Source organism: Sander lucioperca, chromosome 11, assembly GCF_008315115.2.
Source record: "Sander lucioperca isolate FBNREF2018 chromosome 11, SLUC_FBN_1.2, whole genome shotgun sequence".
NCBI classification, from domain to species: Eukaryota; Metazoa; Chordata; class Actinopteri; order Perciformes; family Percidae; genus Sander; species Sander lucioperca.
In genome coordinates, this window is record NC_050183.1 from 29,819,189 (window position 1) to 29,845,605 (window position 26,417).

Genomic DNA, 26,417 nt, shown 5'->3' on the forward strand with positions numbered 1-26,417 from the left:
GTTTCAGACTAACAGACTCAGGCGGGTGTAGTCTATATCCTTCACGTTCCACTTCCAGGATTGCTCCGTTGCCGCAGGAAATTCCGCTGGATGCATGTCTTTTCACCAATGTCCGTCACCTTCCTCTTTCTTTGTGTTGGCGTTCTAAACTCCGCTGGATTAATACGGACTATGGTTAACTGCTCCTCAGATCTCTGCAGGATAAATCCAGACAGCTAGATAGACTATCTGTCCAATCTGAGTTTTCTGTTGCACGACTTAAACAACCTTTGAAAATACACGTTCCACCAAAACAAGTTCCTTCCCATGGGTATTTTGCAGAGGCACTGCTTCTCTGTCTAGTGTCTAGCACCGCCCAAGACGATTGTGATTGGTTTAAAGAAATGCCAATAAACCAGAGCACGTTTTCCTCCCATCCCGGAATGCTATGTGGACCAGACCTGCGATACTAGTAATACACTGACTATGGAGAAGTAGGCCTAGCTCATACAACCACACTTTAAAATATCTGAAACATTACTTTTAAGTTGGTGGACCCACGGCCCTCTTATTAACACTCAGTTCAGCAGACTGCGGTGATCCTTTTCTGTACTAGTCGACAGTTTGAGATGTTTTTTTCTTGTTATTAAGGTTTTTATTGAGTTTTTTTTAAGGAACATGAACACAAATTGGCAAGTACAAAAGACAAACAATAAACATAAACAAGAACCAAAACAGCACAGACTCAACAAAAGCACATGCAAATTGTGCATTCTGTGTCATTAATGTGTGTCCACTCTCCAGGCCTGTAATAATTATTTAATAATTGTCTAATCGCAATATTTTTTAAGTTATGGCTGTTTTTATCCACCATTAATTGCTAACAGGTCCCAAGGGGTTTGACTGTTGATGGTAATTGTCAATTTTATGTTTATTTAAGAACAGTTTTTATTAAACTGTGGACTGTCCTGCGTGTCAAACTCAAGGCCCGCGGGCCAAATCCGGCCCCTCCCAGATTTTGATCCAGTCAAAAAAAAAAAGCCATAAAAATGTCAGAAAAAAGCCACAAAAAAATCAGGAGAAAAAAAAAGCAACACATTTTTTTTTTTTAAAGTGACAAAAAACGTTGGAGAAAGCCACAAAAAAACAGAAAAAGAAAAAAATATATTTTGAAAAAAAAAAATGCAACAGATGCAACATGTAGTAAGACATTTTACTTTTTCACTGAAATAAACTATACATGTCTGACCCTTGATGTGATTCTTAAATTGTTATAATCCTGTGTTTGATTCTGGTTTTGTTGGTGGCTTTTTTGTGTTTGTGCCTTTTCTCCTCTCCTCTCTGCAGGGCATGTGTATGGTTGGGGGCGTAGCTGGCTTCTCCAGGCAGCTGACGAGGCCCACCTGTATCCACTCACCTCATCACTCTCTCCATAAGTCTGGTCTTCACTCCACTCCTCTGCCAGATACTTCTGTCGTGTTTCGGTAGCGCTCTGCGGCCCACTGGTTTTTCCTACCAGTGAAGGATTTTTTTTGTTTTGATTCTGATTTCTGCCTTCGTTCAGTCGACTTACCGGTTATTTACTCAGCTCTACAAGTGAACCACGCTGCAGAGGTCTATCATGTTACTGATTTCCCAAGCCTAGTATTCCACTCTGGCTCCGAGGAACATCTCCAGCCAGCCAGCTCCCTGCCACCCCTGCTCTTGCTTGAAGACGTTTTTGTTCGAATAAACTTTTGTTCACTTATCTACCCGTTTCTGTTCTCTGCGCCAGTAATTCGCAACAGACAATGTTACTTAAAAAAGTCTGTATCATCAGGAATATGTACTTAAAGTATTGAAAGTGCACTATGAGTTCCTGCGTGGTCACTTCTGTTGACGTTCCAAGTAAATTTCAAACAAAACAGAGCAAGCTTGCCCCTCCCCCCCTGTTTCTGTAACTGTCACGACTAACTGTCACTAACCCTCACCCCCTCCCCCAACCATCTTGTCGGTGATTGGCTGGAGTGGTTTGTTGTATTTTGGTGCACAGCCTGTGTCTCTAGTGTTTGACGTTAACGACCCCTGTGTTGTCTCCCGAGACCGGGCTTTTTCACGGTGTGTTCAGAGGGCAGGCAGCTAGCGGATCAAGGAGAGATGCCTCAATTTGAGAGAAAAATGAAATTGCGCTGAAACCATGCGGGAACGCATAGTGCACCTTTAAAAGTAAAAGTACTCAATGCAGAAAACCCTTCACATTTTAGAAACTGGAAACGATCCAAACAGTTCTGTCAATGAAATGAAGAGTTTAATGGTCTAATCATTTCAGCTGGACTTGTAGGCCGTTGTATTGTTGGCTAGTTTCATTTATAATAAAACATCAGATTTTATAAACAATTTTTTTTTGGTGCAGAAATCTCAATTTGTAAAGTAACTAGTAACAAAAGCTGTCAGATGAATGTAGTGGAGTTAAAAGTAGCAGTATTTCTCTCTGAAATGTAGCGGAGTAGAAGTAGAAAGTAGCCTCAAAAGACGAGACTCAAATAAAGTACAAGTACCTCAACATTTGTACTTAAGTACAATGAGTAAATGTACTGTACATTCCACCACTGCACTGTGAAGTAAATCTCAGACTCAAACAGAAAACATTCATTTGTCTAATTTCATCTTTTTTTTTATCAATATTTAATTCTTTAACTTTAACTAAAAACACTTTATGATTTCTGTAATAAGTTGACTGTCTTTACCTGAGTTTCAACACATGCAACAGCATCAGCTGTGGTAGAAATGTATCTGACAGTTCAATAAACATGAAAAAATGTATGTGTGTATTGTGATTGTTTGGTATTTTAAGATAATTCTTCACTCTGGGCCGCTCTATGTGAGGAGGCTCTAGGTGTCTGGAGGTTAAGATAAGATGAAGACCATGATAATGTCCTGACTCCCATGGTAAACTGTCTACCAGGGACCCTATGGTGGTTGATTATACGTGAGAGAGTATTCTGTGTGACAGGGGGATACACTCTGTTGGGCTGAGTGAATGTAAAGTTAAGCCTACTTTAAGTTTTTGGTAGGCTATATTCTGTGTACGAGCTGTACAAAGAAAACCAGTTGTAGCCTATGTAGTTTTTTTTTCCTTTTGCGATTCAAAAATACTTACTGCATTCTATTCAAGGCGTGGGCGTCATTAAAAAAGATGTGTCTTGAAGTTTGGCGTGATGTTCTCTCCGTACCGGGTTGGATTTGGACCTATCGGGTTGCATCCCCAAGTAAGACTGGAGGGGGGGAGGGACCACCGAGTCTGCCCCTCAGTTTTCAGCCAATGCCCTCAATTGTGTCGATATAATGCAGAGCTAGTTATGGCTATTGGGATGTTTTCACATAACGCTAATGTTGACCAATGCATATCGGCAGTTTGGTGGCCAACGGAAGCACCGACGGATTTGAAGTCTACTTGAAAAATAATGGTAACGTTATCCGTGCGGTAAGAGCTTGTGAATGGCTTGCTTGCTAGCGTTGCCAGGCAGTCATGCTTATTGGCTATTTATTATTGTATTATTTCAATGTTCCTGACATTCCTATTGTCATATTCATGTAGGGCCGCGCGTTTTGCATTCGCCACCACCAGCCAGCCTGAGAAGTAACGTTAACGGAGGCTATTACGGCCGCTAACGTTAAAACGCTAATAGGCTACCATTACTCTGGGGACAGCAGCCAACATAACGCTGCTTAATAAGCTGTCAGCTGCTAGCTGCAATAACATCACCTTGTTTTTCACTGTTACTCTAACGTTGCATTCACTGTTAATGGTTTGTTCAATACACAGAGCCCGTCGCATAAAAGTACTCGATTTAAAGTCCAGTGTAAAATAAATTACCTGACCTAACGTTAGTGGTTAAAGCACATTCCCACTCTCTCCACTTCTGCCCCCTTCGTTCTAAGTTTTAATTAGTGTGTTTATATTCATCGATATTAAAAATCACGACACATACACTCTAAAACGTTACTAGCCTATGTGTGTGTGTATATATATATATATATATATATATATATATATATATATATATATATATGTATGTATGTATGTATGTATGTATGTATGTATGTATGTATATATATATATATATATATATATATATATATATATATGCTAGCGGTGGGTGCGTCAGACAGAGTTACGACACGCACGGAGATGAGAAGGGTATGTATGGACTTATCTATCTCTGGGGGATACGGTGAATAAGCTAAAGTCCCAATAAGTCGGCGTGTTCCTTTTAAAGCTTATTACCTACACGTCTTGTGTGAAATCATCTAGGTTGGTAAAACGACTTCCCTAATTAGAAGTTACTGTAGCAGTATTAAGGAATTAATTACATAAAAAAAACACAAACTGCCACAATGTGTGCCTGGAGCCTTGAACTAATCCAGCCTTGAACAGAGGATCACAGAATGGGTATGACTTAGGTTCCAGGTCAGGTTACTTGGACTTGGTTACTAAGAACCGAGTGGATCTGTGAAGATGGAGCATCCACCCCAACTCCCATTGTGGATCACCACAAATAAAGTATCGTCTTCGGGAAAACAGTCGAGGAATTTGATACTTCTGCTGACCGGTGTAGAGTCTCAGGCATTCAGCGTCTCTGGGGGATGGTGTTAAATTATGACAAGCTGTGTATGAGCACAGGACTAACCCTTTTATCTCCTCTTCAATCAGACACCAATAGGAGATGTGCCATGTATGCTAGTCTGAGATGAGAATTAAACCCAGCTGCAACTTCCTGCTGGGCCTGTGCTCCTTGCTGGCCCTGGGATTGCTCTACTACTGGTCATGGAGGACCAACTCAGGAAGCTGGGGCCACAATTCACGTGAGTCTTCCTCTAATAAGTGCTGGCATAATGTCATATATACAGTATCACCTTTTTATTACAGATTTTTTCAATCACTTTCGCACATTTACTGAAACAAACTTACAATTTTCAAAACGTTAAGTACAATCCTCACACCACGTGGTACATTCAGCACATCACTTTATGTGACTTGTAAAAGGTGATTGCTCAATCAAAATAATTAATAAAGTTTCCAGTGTAAATAAATCCATCAATGAATAAATCATTGCTATCAAAACAAAAGGTTCCTTTATCATTGCTTAGACCAAGACAGTCAAAATGCAAAGACATCTTGTCAAATGACAGCGTGCTCTAAAAGTGTGATAGTTACCCTCTGTAACATTGTCCAGTTGCTGACATTGTATATTTAGGCAGCTGAATAGTATTGATGGCACACACTATACTTTCTCATTGTATGTACACACCAGCCAACTGTAAATACATAAAGAAAGCTTGTAGAGAAAAAAAGATATACAACAGTAAAATGAACAGGAAATACTGTACAAAATTGTGCAAGAAAAACGAAAATATCCTGCAAATGTATCAACCTCAACGGTCCTCCAATCTCTCCTCTCTGTCTGGCCACGACATTGTATCGACATCACACCTGACGTACTCCCTTGCAATGCAATGAAGGAAAATTCTTTTGGCATGACGCAGCAGCACATGGCTATTATGACAGGTTGTTGTGATTGTTGGTTGCTCTATTTTGCATGTAGGGATTTACACAATGAACGTGTATAATTGCATTAGAGAATAATATGATTCAATAGCAAATGAATGCAAACTATTTTGATATGCAAGGCTTACTCGGTGCATTTTGTGCCAAAGCAATGATAAATGACTATAGTGATGTGAACAACTGACCAAGTGTTCATATAAACAGTCATATAGGTTGACGAAGTTTAAAACTGTAACTTATTTCAGTGACAAGTGGCAACTGGACCACAAGTGAGAGAACTTATCTTCTCTCTACTCAAGTCACTGGCTATGTTTCCATGTCCACTAATATTCCACTATTACTCTGGATATGACAACATCCTGAATTTCCAAATATAGCATTTTCCAATTTAGACGTGGGCTATGCCGAGATTATTTGGGTTTTAGAAGCATTTTTTTTGGACATGTGTAGAGCGCATTCAGAATATGCGTCTCAATCAGTGCTTTCTTATGGTCAGCTCTGTGCGTTTCTGTGGTTGTAGGTAAAGATGCATGCCCAAAAGAAAAGCCCACATTTCTGGTCGGAAGGAGAAACGCACCTCCTTTTAAACGTTATGAAAGATTTGGATATCAACAGGTTTTTGGATATACACAAACATCGCAACGGCCTTTTTCAGGAAGCTGGTTGAAGGAATAAAAGAGGGAGGCTGTGTTTGCCAACAAGTCCACCAATGGTGGAAACTTATACAAATACTTACAAATACCTGTAATGTGTAATGTAATACAATCATGATACAGAGTTGATGTCGTCAGTTGTTATCTGGTAAGAGACGATGTTGTTTCATTTATCTGGTCTGGGAGGGCATGTATGCCCTCAGGAACACACCATGCTTAGACAAGGACAAAACAGTGGCTCCCATGTTATCTTGTGAGTTCAAGCAGTGTTTTGTAGGGCTGCAACTAACGATTATTTTCATAGTCGATTAATCTGTTGATTATTTTCTCGATTAATTGATTAGTTGTGTGATCTATAAAAATGTCAAAACATGGTGAAAAATGTGGATCAGTGTTTGATCAAGATATTCAGTTTACTGTCACAAAGGAGAGAATAAACTAGAAGATATTCACATTTAACAAGCTGGAATCAGAGAAATCTTATTTTTTTTAATAAAAAAATGACTCAAACGATTAATCGATTATCAAAATAGTTGGCGATTAATTTAATAGTTGACAACTAATCGATTCATCGTTGCACCTCTAGTGTTTTGGTTTCTTAACAATATCCACACACGTCCACAACAGTTTCATTTAACAGAGAGAGGCAATAGTAATCGGTATAATATTATTCTCTGCAAACAGTTTAATAAATAACAAGAGGAAAAGTACGTAAATCAAAATATTTCTAACAGTGTGTAGGATGGCCGATTTAACCCGCCAGTCCTCATTGATAAAGTGGCATGTGTCACGCCATCCAGCAGAGAGCCATTAACAGAAAAAAAGAGCTTAAAACGGGAACCATAATTTAATTTAATTTTGTGTGTGTGTGAACTATGAAAAATTGTGTAAACGATCAAATGTAAACCTTGGCAGAGGGTTTTTAATACCGTATTTTCTCTGAATTACATGTGTGAAAGGGGAAGGATGGATAAATAAATTTGTGGTTATTCAGACAAGGATTCATGTTTATTTAAGTGTGTCTATTTATTAGTGTGAAGAAGAAAGAGATCCAGTTTGCTATGAGTTCTTAAGGAATTGTACATTTTTCAGTTTGGCTTAATGTTTGTTGAAGGGATGACAATTTGGTTCCTCTTTGGCACTTCTTCTTACCAGATGGGGGAGCCAGTCCATTTACTTAGAGACAGGATGTTTCATTAGTGGTTTTAGTTTGCCTAGAGTTTTCCTCCACACTGCCCCTTCACTGCTTTTAAAGAAGAAAAGCATTACATCCTACACACTACAATCCAGCAAGATTCAATTGCTGAACCTATTTTTACTTTATTTTTTTGAATACATTTTCTTTTCACTCTGTTAGCTGCAACTACTGAAAATACACACGCTTAGCAAATTACTTTTTTACCTCGGGCACATCACCATTTGCTAGCAATTTGGGAGATGATTGGATTGGCTGTTTGTACACTGCTTGTTAGAGATGAAGACTTTTCTCTAAGTTCATAAAAGGGTTGGTGGAGTTGAGCCTGGTGCTGAGCCTCTGCTACCCTGTGTCCAGGCTTGATTAGAAAATTGTGTGTTATGTAGAGCCAAGCAAATGCTTGTTATTTAGCGAACTTAAGCCTTTCTGTAAGTCTGTAACCTTTTGGCAGCCACAAAAGAGAATGTGCCAGACAAATTCAGCTGTAGATGTATCTTTTCAAACCAGCCAGAGTTGTAAAAATCCTGTCTTATATTATTGTGAACTACTGTGCAGTGTATTGGATTATGATAAGCCATCAAATGGATGTACACTCAAACAGATTTTTCTGAATTGCATTTCATCGTCTCACCTTGACCAGACGCAACATACCCACGTTAATATACATCGTTCTGTAAGACAGACGGAGACAAAAACGTAAAAATACAAAAACAATCGGCCAAGTCAGCTGGCTGTTTATTCTCGTATTGTTGACAATCTGTCGTCTAGTGATGACCAAATAAAGCTTTATGAAGCTTCGTGAACCATTTTATTTATTTTGTGCCCACTAGATGGCACTCTTGGCTTAAAAAAGGCTCAAGGAATGGTGATTCAGTGTGCTTTCATCCCCTTTGTTGAACAGAGAGCGCCATCTAGTCGGCTCAGAAAATAACATTGTTATCAGGCCCCCCCTGATAACAATGTTATCAGGCCCTCTGCCTGATAACAGCATTATCAGGCTTTCAAGTTCAGCAAACTTGTCAAACTGTGTTGACATTGGACATTTCTGCAAAACCATAGATTGTGTTCATGGCAATGTTCTTTAAAGTTTCAATCCAATTCCAAATTTAAAAAATTAAATTAATTATTTCTTTTGGATGACAACTACAGCATGCTTAAGGCATGGTTGGGGTTACTTAGGTTAGCATTCAGACCAGACCCTCACACTCACATTTTATCTTTACATAGATGGCACTACCTGCCTGCATCGGCACTGAACATTAACATGTAGAATCTTCCAATATGAACAGAATTACTTTTGCAGACTGGACTGAGTTAACAGACAGCCAGTGCAGAAACCCATTAACGTTTTGTAATTAAATCACTTCAGTGTCATACAAATAACTGTGATATAGTATGTCATTATATTTATCTTATTTTTCTTTTTCTAGTGTATGACAGTCAAGGGTTCCTTCGGAAGCTGGATGGTAGTCTGTGAGTATACATTTTACTATTTATACAAGTTTCACTTCAGTGTCTAGGAACTAACCTGTGGGGTGCATTGGTAGCTTGTTGTATCAATGATGGCATAAGGTGCATGGGCCAGCATTAATGAGTTGTCCCTACTGTTATTTACAGTATTTACTGCATACTATTATGTGATATTGAATCATTGCTTGACTTCATTCTTCCAGGCCATTGGAGCTGATTTACAAATACGGCAATCTCAGCAAGGGAGCCTGTAAGCCTGGTTTTGCAGCTGCCAAGATGACAGCCATTTATCCAAAGTAAGAATACGTACATGCTATGAAAGTGAGCTTGCAGCATTTTAGACATTCATCATGATCGTTACGTAAATTGTAATTAGTTTGACCCTAGTGCAATCACTGTTCCATCCCATACCTGTTTTATTATTAGTGCTTGGGTTCTTCTAGAGCATGATCACATTTGACGTTTAGTAACTTATGTAGTTTTCACAAATGTCCATGCATGCATGATGTCAACAGTTAAAGACAAGATTACAAAATGAGACTTGGTTGGTGTTATTACTGTGCCACCATGGTTGCTTTTTTCCCAGAACGTTCTAAGTGACATATGATTACAATAATTCCACTGATGATGACAATAAGAGTTTTATTTTTAGCTATACAGGTCTATAGGCGTCTGTTTTGCCTACTAATGCCATGGCTTTACAATTTGATGGTAGGTACTCAACAAATTACCAGTGATGGTCAGATGAACCTCAAGAAGCTTCGTGAACCATTTTATTTATTTTTTTAGCCCAGTAGATGGCGCTCTTGGTTTAAAAAAGAAGGCTCAAGGAATGGTAAATCAGTGTGCTTTCAGCCCTTTTTTGAACAGAGAGCGCCATCTAGTGGGCTCGGAGAATAAAGAAAATGGTTCATGAAGCTTCATGAGGCTCCATTTGGCCATCACTACAAATTACACACCATGTTTTAAAGTAGTTCAGTAGGTAACTTTAATTGTTTTTTAAATAACTCATATTTGCTGTCACTTTATCTTGACAGTAGCACATTAGAAAACGATGTTCCTCTGCCTCCCCGAAAGGCATTTACAAGTTTCCACCGTGTCCGCAGATACAACCAATCGGAGCCGAGGATTCTCTAACGCAGTGTCCATCACTAGGCATTGCCGATCAAATATGAATCAAGATTCTGTTACTGCGTTGGCTATTTCTCGCCTCAGAAAGAAAGTTTGTGACCAAGTTGAGCCAAAACCAAGCACCGCCCACCTGGCCGACTAGCCGGAGCAAAAATAAATGTCATCAGTAGTAACGTAACACAACTCCTATAAGCGAGCATGAAAACGTAAAATAAAACGGATATAATATTAAAAAAATGACGAACTGTAGGCAGCGCTTTTTCATTAGTCATCGCAGGTTATTTTAATGTATGATTTATGTGAGAGTAAAAACCGACATTTATGAACAAGCACTAGCTTGTTTCAGGGGGGCCAACAGAAAAGTAGAATATCTAAGGGAGTTTTATAGTTAATGTATTACTCTTCCTCTTCTTTTTTTTTTTTTTTTTAATGTTACATATTTACATAGTCTCATATCTTTTATATAACCATCATAATAAACCTATAGTTATGCTTTTAATTGGCAGTTGCCTACCTTGCCCAATGGTAAAGTCTACTCACTGTGCTTGTGGTGCTCTGGGGACCTAATTCACCTACAGCATGGTTAAAAACTGGCCTAAATCATGTATTCTCAGGCAAACTTCAAGTCCTATTTCATACAAAGCTCTCTGAGCTTAGAGTGGTATGGTAGAGGACAGATCCCGTTTCTGCCTCTGCATTATTAAAGACAGAAGAAGTCCCCACACCGTGAAAGCCCTTCACCTTCTTGTGTTTTCAGCACTATGTATAAAATGAGTCCGAAGATGCAGTGGTCTGAATGGGCCCATGTGTGGTGCAGAACTATTTTTGTCCTCTTGTGCTCTGCTGTTGTCCCAGTGCGTGAGAAAACCTCTGGCCGGTTCACTTACCCACTTACTCTGAGAGCAGCAGAGACACGCAACCCTCGAACCCACCAGGGCCTTGAGACAGCAGCGCTAATGAAGTGTGCTCGCAGAGTCCAGATTGAGACATGTTAAAATAACATGGGAGGATTTTCCTCAGGAGAAAGGAGTGGTAAAATGCCCAGGGAATCCTTGACCCATTTATTCTGCTTTCTTTGCTCAGCTGGTTGGACTGCTGCAGCTAACAGCAGGTGGTGCAGGTGAGAAGCTCCAAGGCCGCATTCACACAGCCAGCCGTTAGACGGCCCGGCAAAATCGCAGGTCTTTCCATTCATTTTGAATGGGGGTAGTGCGCTTATGATGCGGCGGGGTTTGCAGCAGAGGGGACACACAAAAAAATACAGCGGGCCTGCGGTGAAAAGTTGAGACCGACTCAACTTTTGGAGAAACGCAACCCCACGTCACGCTGCGGTGGCCAATCATGTAACCGGAGATCAGACTTGTCTTGAGTGTTTGGGGCTATGGTTTGAGGCGGTGTGAGAGTCCCGTACAGGAAAAAGGAAACATCACTGCCTCTATCGCTGCCACAGGAAAGTTTTAAAACACCAAACGCACGCACTGAACTGCCCGGGAGTTTGTGCAATAGCTGAATGTTTCCTGCAACAACAAAGCACTCGCTATGTCTCGCTCATCTCTTTTCTTTCTCTCTCTCCTGTGAAACAAAGCTGCCTCCAAGTGCGGTCGGAAACGTCAGGCTCTTTAAACGATCTGACAGAAATACAAAGTCTTCTTATGCTACCTTGGGGGGTTAAAGAACACAACAGGACGTCACACAAATGGGCCGGTTCATTGACCCTCCCCCTACCGCACAACCCTGCGCAAAAATCACTGGATTTTTTTTTTGGTCTGAATGCACCGTAACAGAGGTGGAGTCATTCATAAATTCCTGCTGCTTTAAAAGAAATACAGTATCTGTATATATTACTGTATTCTTATCCTGTATGTTCCTCTTTCTACAGATAAGATAAGATACATTCTTTATCTAATCTGTTGTTGCTTCTGATCTTTGTGTCTGCTATCGCAGTCAGAAAAGCAAGATGCATCATTAGTAGCTGATTTCTTAACTGCGTTGGAAGTGTTTTTTATGTTTCTTTCAATTATTTTGTAGACCTTCCAACATTGACTGATTAGCAGCTGTTTTGTGTTACCAAATCAGAGCTCATTTGCAAGTTCATTATGTGATACTACACATAAAGGAAACAAGCTGCCAAAGCTGCACGGGTTGACTCGGTTAAAGAAACATTTTTCCTTCTGTTTCAGTTCTTCCACAGCAAGGTTTTATGTACACATTTCCTTTTGTAGGCTTCATTTTTCAAAATTGGACACATATTGTATTAGCATTTAAAGCCAAATGTATTTTTCGTGCAACTTTTCCAAGCAAAAACCATTAACTGGTTTTTCAGATATTTGTCTTTTCCAATTCATTTTTAAGTATTTTTTTAATTTTTTTTTTATCCCTTTTTTTTATACATGTATAGTGTTTCAAAACATTGTGAATGCGGTTTTTCCTGTCAAAAACTCTTCAGCAGTCAACTTTTACAATTGGTGTCCTGGCATAGCACTTACTTTGGGCTACATCTACACTACTTTGTTTTGGTTTGAAAATGAATATATCTTTTGCTACGTTAACGCCTCGCGTCCACACTACTCCGGCGTTTCCGAGGCCCTAAAACAGAGATTTGGAAATTCTGCTGCTCCCGTTTTTGGTTTGAAAACTCTGGGGTTGCTTTGTAGCCTGGCTCGTTCCTTTGGCGACGAAACACGTCAGTCAGTCTTATCAGTTAGGTAGCTTACATACCTTTCAGTAAAAGTTCCACCTCGTCCTCGGTCCAAATTAATAAATTCCTGCTCTTACTTTTCGCCATTGTTGTTCAACATTCAAAGTATTTTCTGTATTTTTAACGTATACATCCATGATTCTAAAGCGTAACGCCAGACAATCGGCTTCCTGTTTACGCCGGTACGTGCATGCCCAGTGTATGCGAATGTTCATGTGATATGCATTGTTAGACGTGTTAATATGGACGAACATTAGTTCTGCTCCTGGAGCTAAAACTCTTGTGTGGACGTAGAGGTGTGAATCTTCACTGATCTCCCGATTCGATTATGATTATCACGTCTCCGATTCGATATCTCGATGCATCACAATGCGTCAAATACATTTTTCTATTAAAGCCATATAGGATATTTAATTCATAGCTTTTCAAGCTTCAAAAACAAAACATTCTGCAGTGTTCTAATACTAAATAAATTGGATACATAAAACTACAGCACTGAGCACATCCTGAATGTGCAAAACATAACATAATATGTAAACAGAAATGTTGTTAGGCCTACATTAAATTGTAAACAGTAATAATCGATTATGGCTCGGCCGATTATCGATGCAGCATCGTCCATGTCCACGATTCGATGCATCGATTATTTGATTAATTTCAACACCTCTAGTGGACGGACATCGATTTTGTCTCAAAACGCAGCTTAAAAAGGAAAACGTAGTAGTGTCGATGTAGCTTTAGTGGCCCTCCAGTATTCTAGGAAATTCAATTTAGCTTTCATAATCCTTTTAGTACAGTGTCCTCTCTATAAAAAAAATAGTTTTTATTTAGTTTTAATATTCTCTTATTTGTTACTGACTATTGTCAGATATCCGCTTCTATATTTTACATCAGTTAGACTAAACTCTTTTGTCACATGGGATTTGGAAGTCTGAGGACAATTAATGGCATTAATGTCTGTTTTGTAATCTCTCACCCTGGGGGTCTTGGCACAGTGCAAAAGACACATGTACATACATGTCCAGTTGTGCTATAAGAAGCTCAACTGTGAAGGCATTTATGAAGGCCTAATCCCCCAAAATGGAGACAGATGTGAAGATTAAATCGAGCATAACTGGTTTAATGCTGTGAAACAACAAACTAACAGAATACACTTAACTGTGTAATTTTTGTTTTACATGCAATGTTGAGCACATCACTATAAGTGAGCTATTGGTGGTAACCAGCCAGTTGGACTATGTTCATGTAGAGTAAATTATCTTATTTTATCCTATTATACTGTTTACATACCTGTTCATACCCTTATTATCACTGCTAGTGTATACATCTTTATAAAAAGGATAATGGTTTAAAGTGTAACCCTGTTGCAGATTACATCACGTTATTGAATACTTAACAGCTTTTCAGAACATACCCAAAAAAATGCTAGCTTTTAACGCTTAAATGGTTTTTGACTTAACGTGCAGCCTAGGATCACTGGAGACAACCAGGGACGGAGCCAGACTTTAAAAACATTCAGGGCTCAGCCCAGACCTGTTTTATACAGTCTCAGCCAGACCTGGGGCTGGAAGGGATTTTTTCTCATTTACGGCAGCTATATGCACTCATTTTTATGACATTTGATAATAGAATGCCTTAAAATCTGTACATGATGTGAGAAAAACATGATAGTTGTCAAAACTTCAGGAAGGCAGGTTTGGACCCAAGTGCAAAGCAGAAGCGGAGGAAGCAGGTAGAGTTCAAATGGTTTTATAAGAAAATACTTACAGCCGAAAGTCCAAGACAGGCAGAGAACTCAACAAAATCCAAAAGAGAATCAGGAACATGTGGAAACAGGCAAGACTTAAGCATACAAGGAGAGACGTAGGGCTTGACGGCCAGAGACTAATCCTGCGTTCCAGGCAAACCGTAACCCATGTTTTCACAACCTACTACCCGTGAAAGTGCCCTGGAACGCTAGTATCAGCTAGTGCTAGCTAACATCAACGTTAGGTAGCCACTACCTAACGTTAACGCTAGCTAACGTTAGCTAGCCTGAACCCTGCCAACGGCACAATGTTTAGCTAGCCAGCTTTGACGGTGTGCCAAATGTCATTATTTTTATCATCAGAAGCATAAATCTGCTGTACATACATGCTCGCGTAATTGAAGTGAGCAGCCACTTGTGCAAGCAGAGCTTGGCTTGCTGACATGTAGATCATCAGACCAGAGAGAAGGGTTTGTCGTGACTTTGCCTGGAACGCTACCAAGACGTGAGTCGTGACTTGAAGTCGTAACTTGCGGGCACTATATAGTGTGTTCGGCATTTTGTAGTAGTGTTCAAATTCTATAGCTTTTGAGTGAGTGAGTGAGTGAGTGAGAGAGAGAGAGAATATAAAAATTGCAGTACAGTGAAAGATTGTTTTTTGTATGTTAAAAATAGACTTTTGGCATTTTTATGTTGATAGCTGATTCAGCCTCAAAAGTAGAGCTGGGGGTAAACGATTATTTATTAAACGATTAATCGGGCGATTATTTTATCGATTAGTCGACTAATCTAACGACTAATTGGACGATTAATATAACAATTATTTTTCTGTTGCTCGATTAATAAAAACCATAATGTATCTCAAATAAATACCAAAAAATTCTTAATAATATATTTTATTAAACAATTTTGCACAGCAAAAAATCTTCTGCTTTACACAAAATAAAATAATTATTTTACTGTTATACAAAATGAAAGGCCAGCCTGTTTACTCTTTTACAGTACCAACATAACTCTCTTGTTCAAAAAAATCAAGTTGTAGTGCAAAAAAGAAAAACACTGTGCAGTGCACAGTACAGACATTCCTTGGATTGTTTAACACAACATAACAGTCCCAACATAAAACCTGATGCATAATCAAACTGACTCTCTTAACTGCTATTCTGTAGGTTTACATGCTAATGCAGCTGTGCACTTTGGTGGTGCTAGGCTAACCAACGCATCTTAGCTCTCTGTGCAGTTTGTTCGTGCTAGGTTAGTAGCTAACGTTCACGTTAGCTAACGTTAGCTACTATAGATATCTGTGTTCTGCAGCCGTAAGCTAGCTACCATTCAAGCCAACATTAGATGATAACTAACGTTAGCTAAACACAGCTGTCTAGGCGCCAGTAGCTAGCTAACGTTAACGTTAGCTACTAACCTAGCACGAACAAACTGCACGGAGAGCTAAGATAGTTAGCTAGCACCACCTAAGTGCGCAGGCTACACAACACACTACACAAACATGAAATTAATTTAGCTAACGTTAGTACTTGGGACTATATTTTAAGTATTCCCATACCCTCGATGATTAAGGGCGAGCTGTTTTTTTAGGACTTCTTCTTTTCATGGGGCTTTTTGCAGGGCTTTGTTGGGAATTCTGTGAGGAGGTTGCTGTTTCCTGCAATGTTTTGGTCTCCCACATGTGTGTGTGGCGAAGCGTCGACGCAAAAATACGACGTCGACGTAATTTTGACGTCGATGCGTCGACGTCATCGACGCGTCGCTGCAGGCCTACTCAAAAGCCCATTATCTGGCTATACTTTGTTGACCAGATCACAAAAGTCTTTTCCCAGGCTGTGTGCAAATCAGGGTTTGCAGCTTCTTCCACCAGCCCAACAACCCTAATCTTAGTAGCGTTGATTCACCTGAGATTTAAAGTTCCTCTATAAAGTGTGTTTGTTAAGGAGGGATAAGGGCTCCAGCAGAATCCTTGTTGCTGCTAATATTCTTTTACTAGTATTACCTGGGGACCTCTAGTAATTTGTAAGTTTCAGACGGAGGTCGTCTGTGATCTTAATCTTGTGCGAATCTGCCATGGCTCTTAATTTGTCAATTAAAAATTCTGCCGCAAATGACCTACCATATTTTACCCAAACAAAGGTTGTGGGATAATTTCAGTAAAATACAGACTTTGCTTATCCTCTGTAAATGCACCACTAGAGACACAGACATGGGGTGGGGTTAATTTTAAATCATATGAGGTCCCCTCATACTAGTCCCGTGCAATTAGGGCTTTTGAGTCTTTTCTGCCACTACCATTACCCATCAACATCAGTGTGAAAATATCCCTTTACACAGCTCTGGGGCGAGAAGCTGAAGATACTAGCTGCTGTTCATTTGGTGCCATAAAGACATGCCCATGTTAGAATACGTTGTTCTTATTCTTTTTTGTTTTAAACAATGTTACCTCTGTACATGGCTTAGCTAGTTCATGATGCAGTAGTGTCCGGCCACATCAGGGACATAACTCTTGTCGCTGGTTCAGTTCCCAGAGCACCAGGATGAATCTTGATAGAGAGGTGAATGGGCCATGCTTGCCTGATTCTCAGTTCCCACCTTTGAAATGCCCTTCTCACAGCTTCACTGTGTGAGATGTGCAGCTCTGTCCTCTCTCTCACACATGTGCTTCTGAATTTGTTTAGGTGAAAGTGAAATCAGACAAACTGTGGATTAGCTGGAAACACGATGCTTTAAATCCTCTTAAGAATTCTACCATTAATCAGTGCATCTGTACACATCACGGCCGTACGGGTCTTGGACAGATACTGCATTGACGAGTACCACTTCTTCATCTTTACTTGTTGTAACATGTTTTCTTTTATATCAACAGGTTCACCAAACTGGCGCCCATGTTCCTTGATCCAAATTACAAAAGATTCTCCAAGATTAATCATTATTTGCCTCCGTTTGGTGTAAAATCGCAAGGTATGATTACACATTCTTGTCTTCTCAACTCAATGTAAGTTGCACTGCATTTCTTACCAGTTAACACACAAAAAAATTCAAACCACTAGTATATTAAATACCCTAGCACTGTCAAAGCCTCTGTCTGCTTCAAACAAGCTAGTTTCTACAAGTTGTCATAAAACCACGTCTAATGAAGTGTTTTACCTGTTCTGAATGGCCACTTTTGATGAAAAAGTGGTGAAAAGCCTGCTGTCATAGAATCCCCCTGGCTGCATCCCAAAACCCTTCCGAGCCCTTTCCCAACAATTCTGTCTTTTGTGTCTTTGTAGTCTTGACTCAATGAATCGTACATATTGGGTTTAATGGAGCACCCATTGGAACTCTTCAAAGCAATCATATACACGACTCCCTCGAAGGAGTTGGTGGACTGTTAGTCTATATTGATGACGTTTCGCTTCCAGGATTGTTGAGGTGCCGTCGGAAATTCCGCCGGATGTCCCTCATTTCAGCCGGATGTCAGTCACCTTCCGCTATCTTTGTGTTGGCGTTCTAAACTCCGGTGGATTTATGAGGACTATGGTTAACTGCTCCTCAGATCTCTGCAGGGTAAATCCAGACAGCTAGCTAGACTATCTGTCCAATCTGAGTTTTCTGTTGCACGACTAAAACAACTTTTGAACGTACACATGTTCCACCAAAACAAGTTCCTTCCCGAGGCTATTTTGCAGAGGCACCGTTGCTCCATCTGTCGCTTAGCTCCACCCAAGACGATTGTGATTGGTTTAAAAAAAATGCCAATAAACCAGAGCACGTTTTTCTCCCATCCCGGAATGTTGTGTGGACTAGCCAGACCCTCCTCCGCAGTGCTGTGGAGGACTGTCTATGGGCTCTTACCTTGCTTTGCCACCCATCTTTAATGGTTGTATAACATTGTAACTTGAAGAAGTGTCAGCCGCTGGCTCCCAGCTCTGCCTCATTTATCACAGCTAGTCTAGTTGTACTGGACATGAGGGCATCATAGCTGGGTTGGACTGTGGAGGGAAAAATAATTATTTTACTTTCATCTTCATCTCAGTTTTTTCTCTTTCTGCTTCTGTCTCTCTCTTATACCTGCAGAGAAACTCATAGATATTCTTCTGGCAGCTACTCAGAGCTATGGCCTTGGGGAAGAACTGGACAGGTAAGCTAGTTGTCCTGTCATGCTCTGATCCACATATTGCAGTCATCACAATATAATATTCCATGTTCTTTCAGCTCTGTATTTAAAGCTACAATTAGGAGCATTTGTAAACCGTTGACGAAGTCAGTTTATAACTTTTGACAATGCACACACATTGAGGTGCTTATTAGGTCAATAAACATAAAATTTCTCAAGAGCAATTTTTGAAGGGGACACAAATAATACAGCCAAAATTGTTGTGGAACTAAGTAGGCTGGTAAGCGATTTTATTCACTTTAAACATAGGATGAAGTGATTCTTTTCTGTTATACAAATGATGCTGAACTGAGAACTGAACCCCCTAGCAAGCAAGCTAACTAACTAGCCAGTCGGCTCATTTTCTGTAACTAGTGAAAGAATGTTGGCTGGAATAAACAAGCTAGCTTACTAACTATCCAACAAGACAATAAATAAGCTACCAAACAAGTTAGGTAACATTATAAACGCTAACATAGAGGATTCATGGAAAAATCATAATTTTTTGACTTGACTACTTTATAATTAATTAAAATGACACAGTATCATCTGTATTAAAGAAAAGAATCACTTCATCTGATATTTAAAGTGAATGAAGTGATTCAAATGTTGTTCCCTCCCACCCTGCCCCGTTTCTCTCAAAGGAGAATTCCGGTCGATTTCAACACGTAGCTCTGTTGTTTGTAAATTTGGAGTGCTGTCAGTAGCGAGAAAAACGGAAACAGTCGGTGTTGCCTACAACGTGTTATCCTCCTGCTAGCGTTGGCACCCAGGAGGCTGAAACCAGGCAAGTTTTAAACGTGCTTTTAGCCTCTTAATAGGTGTTGAGACGACAAGACTTAGGGACCGTCTACAAACTACAACACCGAAAAGAGATACAACAAAAATATTTATTAATTTAATGATTAAATAAGGTCTCCAAACTTAGTCTCCAAACTTAGCTCAATTATAACTTGTCTCCTGCTAGTTGTACTCAGCGGCGGCCTTAAGCATCTGGGGGCCCGTTTCAATAACTAATATGGGGCCCTACCCACATAAAACATAAACATAATAGAGCAGAAAAAGCAAGGATTCCTGTTGGTTTGCATCAATGATATATTATTTTATTACGTGCACTGTCAGCTTCACGGACAGGCACCTCAACATAGAAATAATCCAACCTTATTTGATTAAAACTATATACAATTATACAGCGTTTTACATTGGAATAAGCCTCGCCCTTTCACGGACGCCAACTTCTCTGCTTAATTGATTTGCGCAGTATATCTTCAGCTGTCTGGGCTGACTTTAAAAAAAAAAAACCTCAAACATCCCCTCAACTTGAATTATTTAACAAAAGCAAAGAAGAAAGTGTCTGACTGACACTGAACCGAACTTATCATAAATAACGAGGGCTCCGCGTTTTTTTCAGCACCGTGGACAGCTCACCGGGCGGCGGGCGTAGATTTCACCTGAGCCCTTTTTAGAAATCCACCCTTCTGTGTTTGAGTGCTGAGAATGCCCTGATAAGTTCATCTTTGTCCAGCGATTTTGTCACCTCGTGCTCAATAGAAATCAGAGCGAGAGCTGACAGCCGCTCCTGGAGCATTGTTGACCTCAGGTGTGTTTTTATTAGCTTCAAGCGAGAGAAACTCCTCTCTCCGCTCGCTACAGTCACAGGCACTGTCATCATGAGTCGGAGAGCAATGCTGAGGTTTGGATACAGTTCAACTAAATTGTTTCTGTAAATGTAGCTCAGAATCTGCAGGCCAGTGGTTTCTTTTGCTGGCACGGCAGTGACAGCAGCCGAGATCTCGCACACAAGGTCCTCAGCGTCCCCATCGCCGAGGGTTTTTTCTATATTTGCGCAGCTTTCTTTGAGGGTGTAACTTTCCACGGCCCTTTTCATTTCCTCTCTTCTATAAATGAAACCAAACAGACCATGAAATGTCTCCATCAACTTGAAATGCTCACTAGTGCCTGTAATGGCAGAGTTCACTAGTGGGAGGAAAACATCCCTCCTGAACTTTTCCTCGGGTGTCACTGTTAAGGAAGGATCCGGATTTTGGGGCTCGTACGGAAACTGGCGTTTGGGTTTTCGGCCTTGTGTAGTGGGGAAGACCATTGGCATCTCCATCTCTTCCGCGATGTCTCTAGCATCTGTCTGGGCGGATGAAAGGCCGTTCTCTCTGTATTCCTTTAGGAATTTAAGAACATATCCCACCTCGTACTGTAGCACATCAATCCCAACTTGTGGGCTCTGGAGCAGCTTGCTGACACGATTAACCTCATGTAGAATGATGACAGTAAGCAGGAATTTCCAGCTTGTTATCTCCTGTTCAAGGCCTCTGGCAGCAGACGCAGTCTCACTGTCACCTGATAATAACAATAATGTTGTTTTTTTTAAATTTCAACAATTTATAATAACGCTTTACAAAGCCATGCGCCGCTGTCCATTGTACTGAAACAGGTCAATATAATCCTGGCACCGGGTCTGGTTTAAGTTTTTAAATAGGTTAAAAACACCCTAATACGTAGCCTAACACACTAAAATCATAGACTGTCTATCACAAAGCAAAATAACACACACTCGACTCGTACATACCTTTTTTTTGTTGCATGATCGACCAGTGAGAGAAGAGCTTCGCCGACAGCGGGAAGCTGATAGCACCGCACTTTCACACTTTCCACGCGGCATTCCCATCGCGTGTTGGATATGGCCTTTAGGGTCATCTGTGGTACGTTTGTCTTGAAAATCTCCCATCTCTGTGTGGAGGAGCTGAAAATTGTGTACAGACGTTGCAGCACCCCAAAGAAGCTCACAGACTCCACTGTTGACTTCGCAGCATCTACAATGACGAGGTTTAGACTGTGGCTGGCGCATGGCATGAACAGTGCTTTTTTGTTGATATCAAGCACCCTTTTCTGCACACCGCTATTTTTCCCCTGCATGTTGCTACCGTTATCATACGCCTGTCCCCTGCATTTTTCGACATCCAGGCCTAACTTCTCCAAATGCTTCAAGAAGACATCTGTTAGCCCTGCGCCTGATGTGTCAAGCACTGGTAGGAAACCGACAAAATGCTCTCCAACAGTAGCCCCGGCACCGATTTGGCACTTGACAAAGCGCAGTGTCACAGAGAGCTGCTCTATGTGTGCAGCGTCCGGGGTGCAGTCCATTATCACAGAGTAGTAATGGGATTGTTTTACTCCTTGTATTATTGCTTCCACTGTCTTGTCTCCAATAAGAGTGATCAGCTCATTTTGTATAGTTTTCCCCAGATAATGGTCAGCAATCTCTTTTGTCTCAGCTCGTCTGACATCACTGGGTCAAACTCTGCAAGCAGCTCCACCACACCTAGAAAGTTTCCATTGTTTGTTTAATGTAGGTTGGAATTGTGGCCACGGAAAGCAAGGTTTCGTTCTGCAAGGTGACAGACTATGGCAATTAACCTTTTCATGATGTCTTTTTTTCAACATTTGCATTTCTTGATAGGTTTTGTCAATGGTACTGTGCGTTTTGACGCGCTTCTCCAGCTCGCGCCAGCTGTCCATATTGGCACGGTGTGTATTAGATTTTTCATGATCCTGGAGTGTGAGAGTGTGTCGTTCCCACATTCTGAAACCTTTGTGAGTGAGACTACTTGTCCGCTTGCCAAAAAGGTACAGCAGAAACAGAAGACTGAATCGGATGATTTTGAGTACACTAACCATGACCTGCGTATCTTTTCTCCATTTTTCATCTTCATGAAATATCTGTCCTTGGTAAAACGGCGGTGTGATTGGCTTTGTGGGAAGTTAAACTCCTCTATCTGAACGGGACCGCTCCTAACAATATCAATTCGTTGGTCATCGGCAATATGCCAGCACCCCAGGTCTGTCTCTGTAAACGGGCCTTTCTCCCTGGCATCTCCCTCACCTGTCTCAGCGGTAGGAACTTCATCGTCATGTTCTTGTTCTACTAACAATGTTTGGTCATCATTATTGCCAGCAGTTTGAGTTGAAGACGGATAATCTGTATTTTGGCTAGCATCCTGTGACGGGGGTTCGGCCGCTGCTGTCGCCGGTAGGGTTACAGATGCTGGACCAAAGAAAGATGTCACTTTTGGTAGACTGAATAAAGCTTTTCTTTTGTTGTCCGATATCTTTCGTTTTTCAGCACCACTGGCATATGTGCGTTTCATTTCCTCTTAAAATTCTTTTCCTCAAAATAACATTTTAACCTTACGGCAAAAAGGCAAAGGTATAAACACATAAACTACCGATATTAGATTCAGATCGCTTAAGCCGTTCGCGGGGGCGGTAAACGTCGCCATGGTAACCGCGAGTTCGACCAATCAGACGTCAGTGTTTTGCTTAGAATTATGGGTAGTGTAGTATTTCTCCAGAAGATCGCAAATAACAAGGTTGATTTCATACCTTGTGGCTTTTATAGAAGCAGAAACTTTCGTTTCACAACCTCGTAGCTCGTGATCAATCTACCTTGGATGGTTTAGACATTATGGCTGAAAATCAATATCCTACGGAGAAAATGAATGTGATTTTGCTGGTCTGTTGGGGCCCCCCTTGGAGGGCGGGGCCTGTTTTAATTGAAACGGGTGAAACATAGGTAAGGCCGTGTCTGGTTGTACTACAGCACTTTTAAAAAATAAGCATATGCCTATTTTTGAAAATATTTTTGTATCTCTTTTCGGTGTTGTAGTTTGTAGACGGTCCCAAAGCACTCGTCTTGCTGCTTCTCAAAGGATGATGACTGAAAACTTCAGTCATCATCCTTTAGGACAAGGGTTACAAGTTAATACAATTACCAATAAACACAAAACATACAGCAATACAGACAGCTTTAATGTACTCTTTACAAAAAACTATATTTCATCTGAACTCATCAACGGGTAAACATGTTGAATCTACATTTTTCAACGCAAAATCACAAACATTGTACTACTCCCGCAAACAAATTTTTCAACATAAATCTCTTCTATCTTTTGTTTATGGATAATCCAAACTAAGGTCTAAGCCAACCATCAACAAGTCCTTCCTCTTGCAAAAGTTCATATTGTTTTCAAGAAATATCCCCTTTTTTTTTAAAGAACAAATGTAATCCACTGTATTTCATATAAATGCCTTCAAATCTACTTCTTCATTTGGCCCTCTTCGACTAAAAGTGCCTAATTTGGAAATCAAAAATGCCTCTCTCGTAAGGAGTAGCTTCTCTAAATCTGGGGGTTCGTGTCCATATATTCTCTGAACAAATTGCCAAAGCCATGTGTTACAAATTCTAAACAGACTCTGTGCTTTAATGGTAAATCTGTCTGTATACCCTGAAACTCCAGCATTAATGAGTGGTTTCCAGATCAGTTACTGAAGTAAAATAGTTGTTTGATTCCACCTTGTTTTTGTCTTTATATGGACAGACACAGTGTATAGTACTGACCCGGTTTGATCCGCCAGCCAAGACAATTAGGAATGTGTTTATTTTTCCACCCAGAATTAAGCAGACCAAACACTGGACACATGTACTGAGTCTACATTACAATTTTATAATCATAATATTAACCATAGTGTAACACATTGTGTTAACAGTCACACTTCTGCCGTTAGTGTCTCAGAGAGTATAAATGGTGAGTAAAGAAGCTAATCATACAAGTACTGTGGCATTAATAGTCCTCAGTTTTCTACATTAGAATCTGAGTGACTGCAATGAAGAATGAATATATAAATATATAATAGGGCTGTGAATAGATTAAAATATGTAAATGTGATTAATCCCATAACTGTCCATAGTTAACTTTTTTTATCTGTTCTAAATGTACTTTAAAAAGGGATTCTTTTTTTTTAATGCTGTTATCAACATGGGAGTGGACAAATATGCTTGCTTTCGGCAAATATTTATTATTATTGCAACAATCCAAAACAAAAAAGTCAGGGAAGCAAATATTAGTTTTATCACACACCTGTTTTGATGTCTTGTGCGTTTTTTTTTTTTTGTTTTTTTTTTTTATGAGAAAAAGAAAAAGCCATTCTAGCAAACACATGGGGTAAATGACTAGACTAAAGTAGTACCACATCATAATGGTGCATCGTTCTGTGTTACAGTATGAAATGTAAGACATGCATCATCGTAGGAAACGGAGGGATCCTCACCGGCAAGTCTCTGGGACAGAGGATTGATGAGTTTGATGTGGTGGTCAGGTATGTTGTGACACAAAAGTATTATACAGACAGGAATCACTTTAATGCAACTTCTTTTTCCTTAAATCAGGGGTCGTCCATTGTTCCAAGAACCCAAATCAACAGTATATCCACTTCAACATATGCCATAGGACATACAGTAGTAGAGTAACCCCCATCAAGTCCCACATCTAAATGTTAATTCCATTTTCAGCTTGGTTTCTGACTGACCACACCAGTGTGTGAAGACTTTAACCACATATAGAATAGTGTTAGAATGGAGTTGTATAATATACTGTATATATAATACATATATGTATTTATCTCAGTGGATATTGATATTTGGATTTAATTGCTTATTTGTTTATACATTTTTTATATATATAATTTAGGGGTAGGTTTTTTAATTTGTCATTTGATATTGATGTATTAAATGTATTTTTTAATATAATTTATCACTATTTCAATGGCTATTTGTTTGTTGGTCTATTAAATTAATATCATTCTGACCCATCTTCTTCGATATCCATGGACAGAGAGTGTCGTATGGTGTGCAAATTCTAAAGCAGTGATGATCGGCTTTCTATATAAAAATGACTTGATGAAGTCATGTAAGCATTTCAACTTTTGTATTTGGTGATTTGACTAATGCTGTGATCTGTAAATTGCTGATTAAAATGAAAAATGTTTTGGACGGGGAATTTTATGATTGATTTTGCAGCTCTGTGTTGCAGGTTGAATCAAGCCCCAGTGAAAGGCTTTGAGAAAGATGTCGGCTCCAAGACCACCATGAGGATCGCCTATCCAGAGGGGGCCATCCAGAAGATGGATAGCTACGAGTCTGAGTCCCTGTTTGTCCTCTCGGCCTTTAAAGCTCTGGACTTCAGGTGGCTCTCATACATGGTTTTCAAGCAGAAACTGGTAAGGCAGCTGAAAACTTTATTTTGCCACTAGTGAATGCAGACAGTTGGTGATAAGAGTGGACAGTGAGAATGTTTACATCCACCTGTTTTCATGCACATTTCTGATTTGTACATTAAAAAACCTGAGTGGAACTACCAAGAATTATAAATATCACAGCATTTTTTGAAAAAGTCAGAAACAGAAGGCTGATGGAAACTGATTTTAATCCACACTAGCAGCATGGCTCTATTGATGTCACCTCTTTGGTCCATACTTAAATTTCTGAAAAACTATTGCATGGATTGGTGTAGAGTTTTTTCAGATATTTGTGGAGTACTTTCCAATTGGCTAACACGGCTCCACACTTCCCTCGCTCACATTCCCTCATCATCTTAGCTCCTTCCAGCAGGGACGCAAGAAAGATACTGCAGATGGAGGAGATGTATTTATCATGAGTTGGAAATGATGTCCCTAAAACATTACCAGAGACCATCTTGCATGCAATGGGATCACACCAGCCACAACACCAAATTGGGCCAAGGAGCATAAGGGGGGGGCAGTGGTGGAAGAAGTATTCAGATCCTTTACTCAAGTAAAAGTAGTAATACCACACTGTAAAAATACTTTGTTACAAGTAAAAGTCCTGCATTGAAAATGTTACTTAAAGGCATACTATGTAACTTTTCCCTCTTCGGTCCCCCTACAGGTTGTCTCATTGGAACTAGTTCCAATGAGACTTTAAGGAAAAAGGAAGGCAAGGAAGTACTCAATGCAGAAAAATCCTCCCAGTACTGTACTA

The 26,417-nt window shown here is 40.0% G+C and overlaps 1 protein-coding gene across 3 annotated transcripts in view; it reads left to right on the plus strand.

The window, feature by feature from the left end:
• The first annotated feature begins 3,207 nt into the window (after positions 1-3,207).
• Positions 3,208-26,417, plus strand: part of st3gal3a (ST3 beta-galactoside alpha-2,3-sialyltransferase 3a) — a 39,344-nt gene continuing 16,134 nt past the window's right edge. For 2 of the 3 annotated variants that reach the window (XR_004898706.1, XM_031311762.2), the window contains exons 1-8: positions 3,208-3,442; positions 4,673-4,824; positions 8,806-8,848; positions 9,049-9,141; positions 17,294-17,388; positions 18,487-18,550; positions 24,641-24,736; positions 25,450-25,636. Coding sequence is in view for 2 of the 3 variants with exons in the window: in XM_031311762.2 (XP_031167622.1) it covers positions 4,710-4,824; positions 8,806-8,848; positions 9,049-9,141; positions 17,294-17,388; positions 18,487-18,550; positions 24,641-24,736; positions 25,450-25,636 (693 nt within the window). In the remaining variant the exon portion in view is untranslated. The remainder of the gene's footprint in view (positions 3,443-4,672; positions 4,825-8,805; positions 8,849-9,048; positions 9,142-17,293; positions 17,389-18,486; positions 18,551-24,640; positions 24,737-25,449; positions 25,637-26,417) is intronic. The other variant, XM_031311764.2, reaches the window with a different exon arrangement.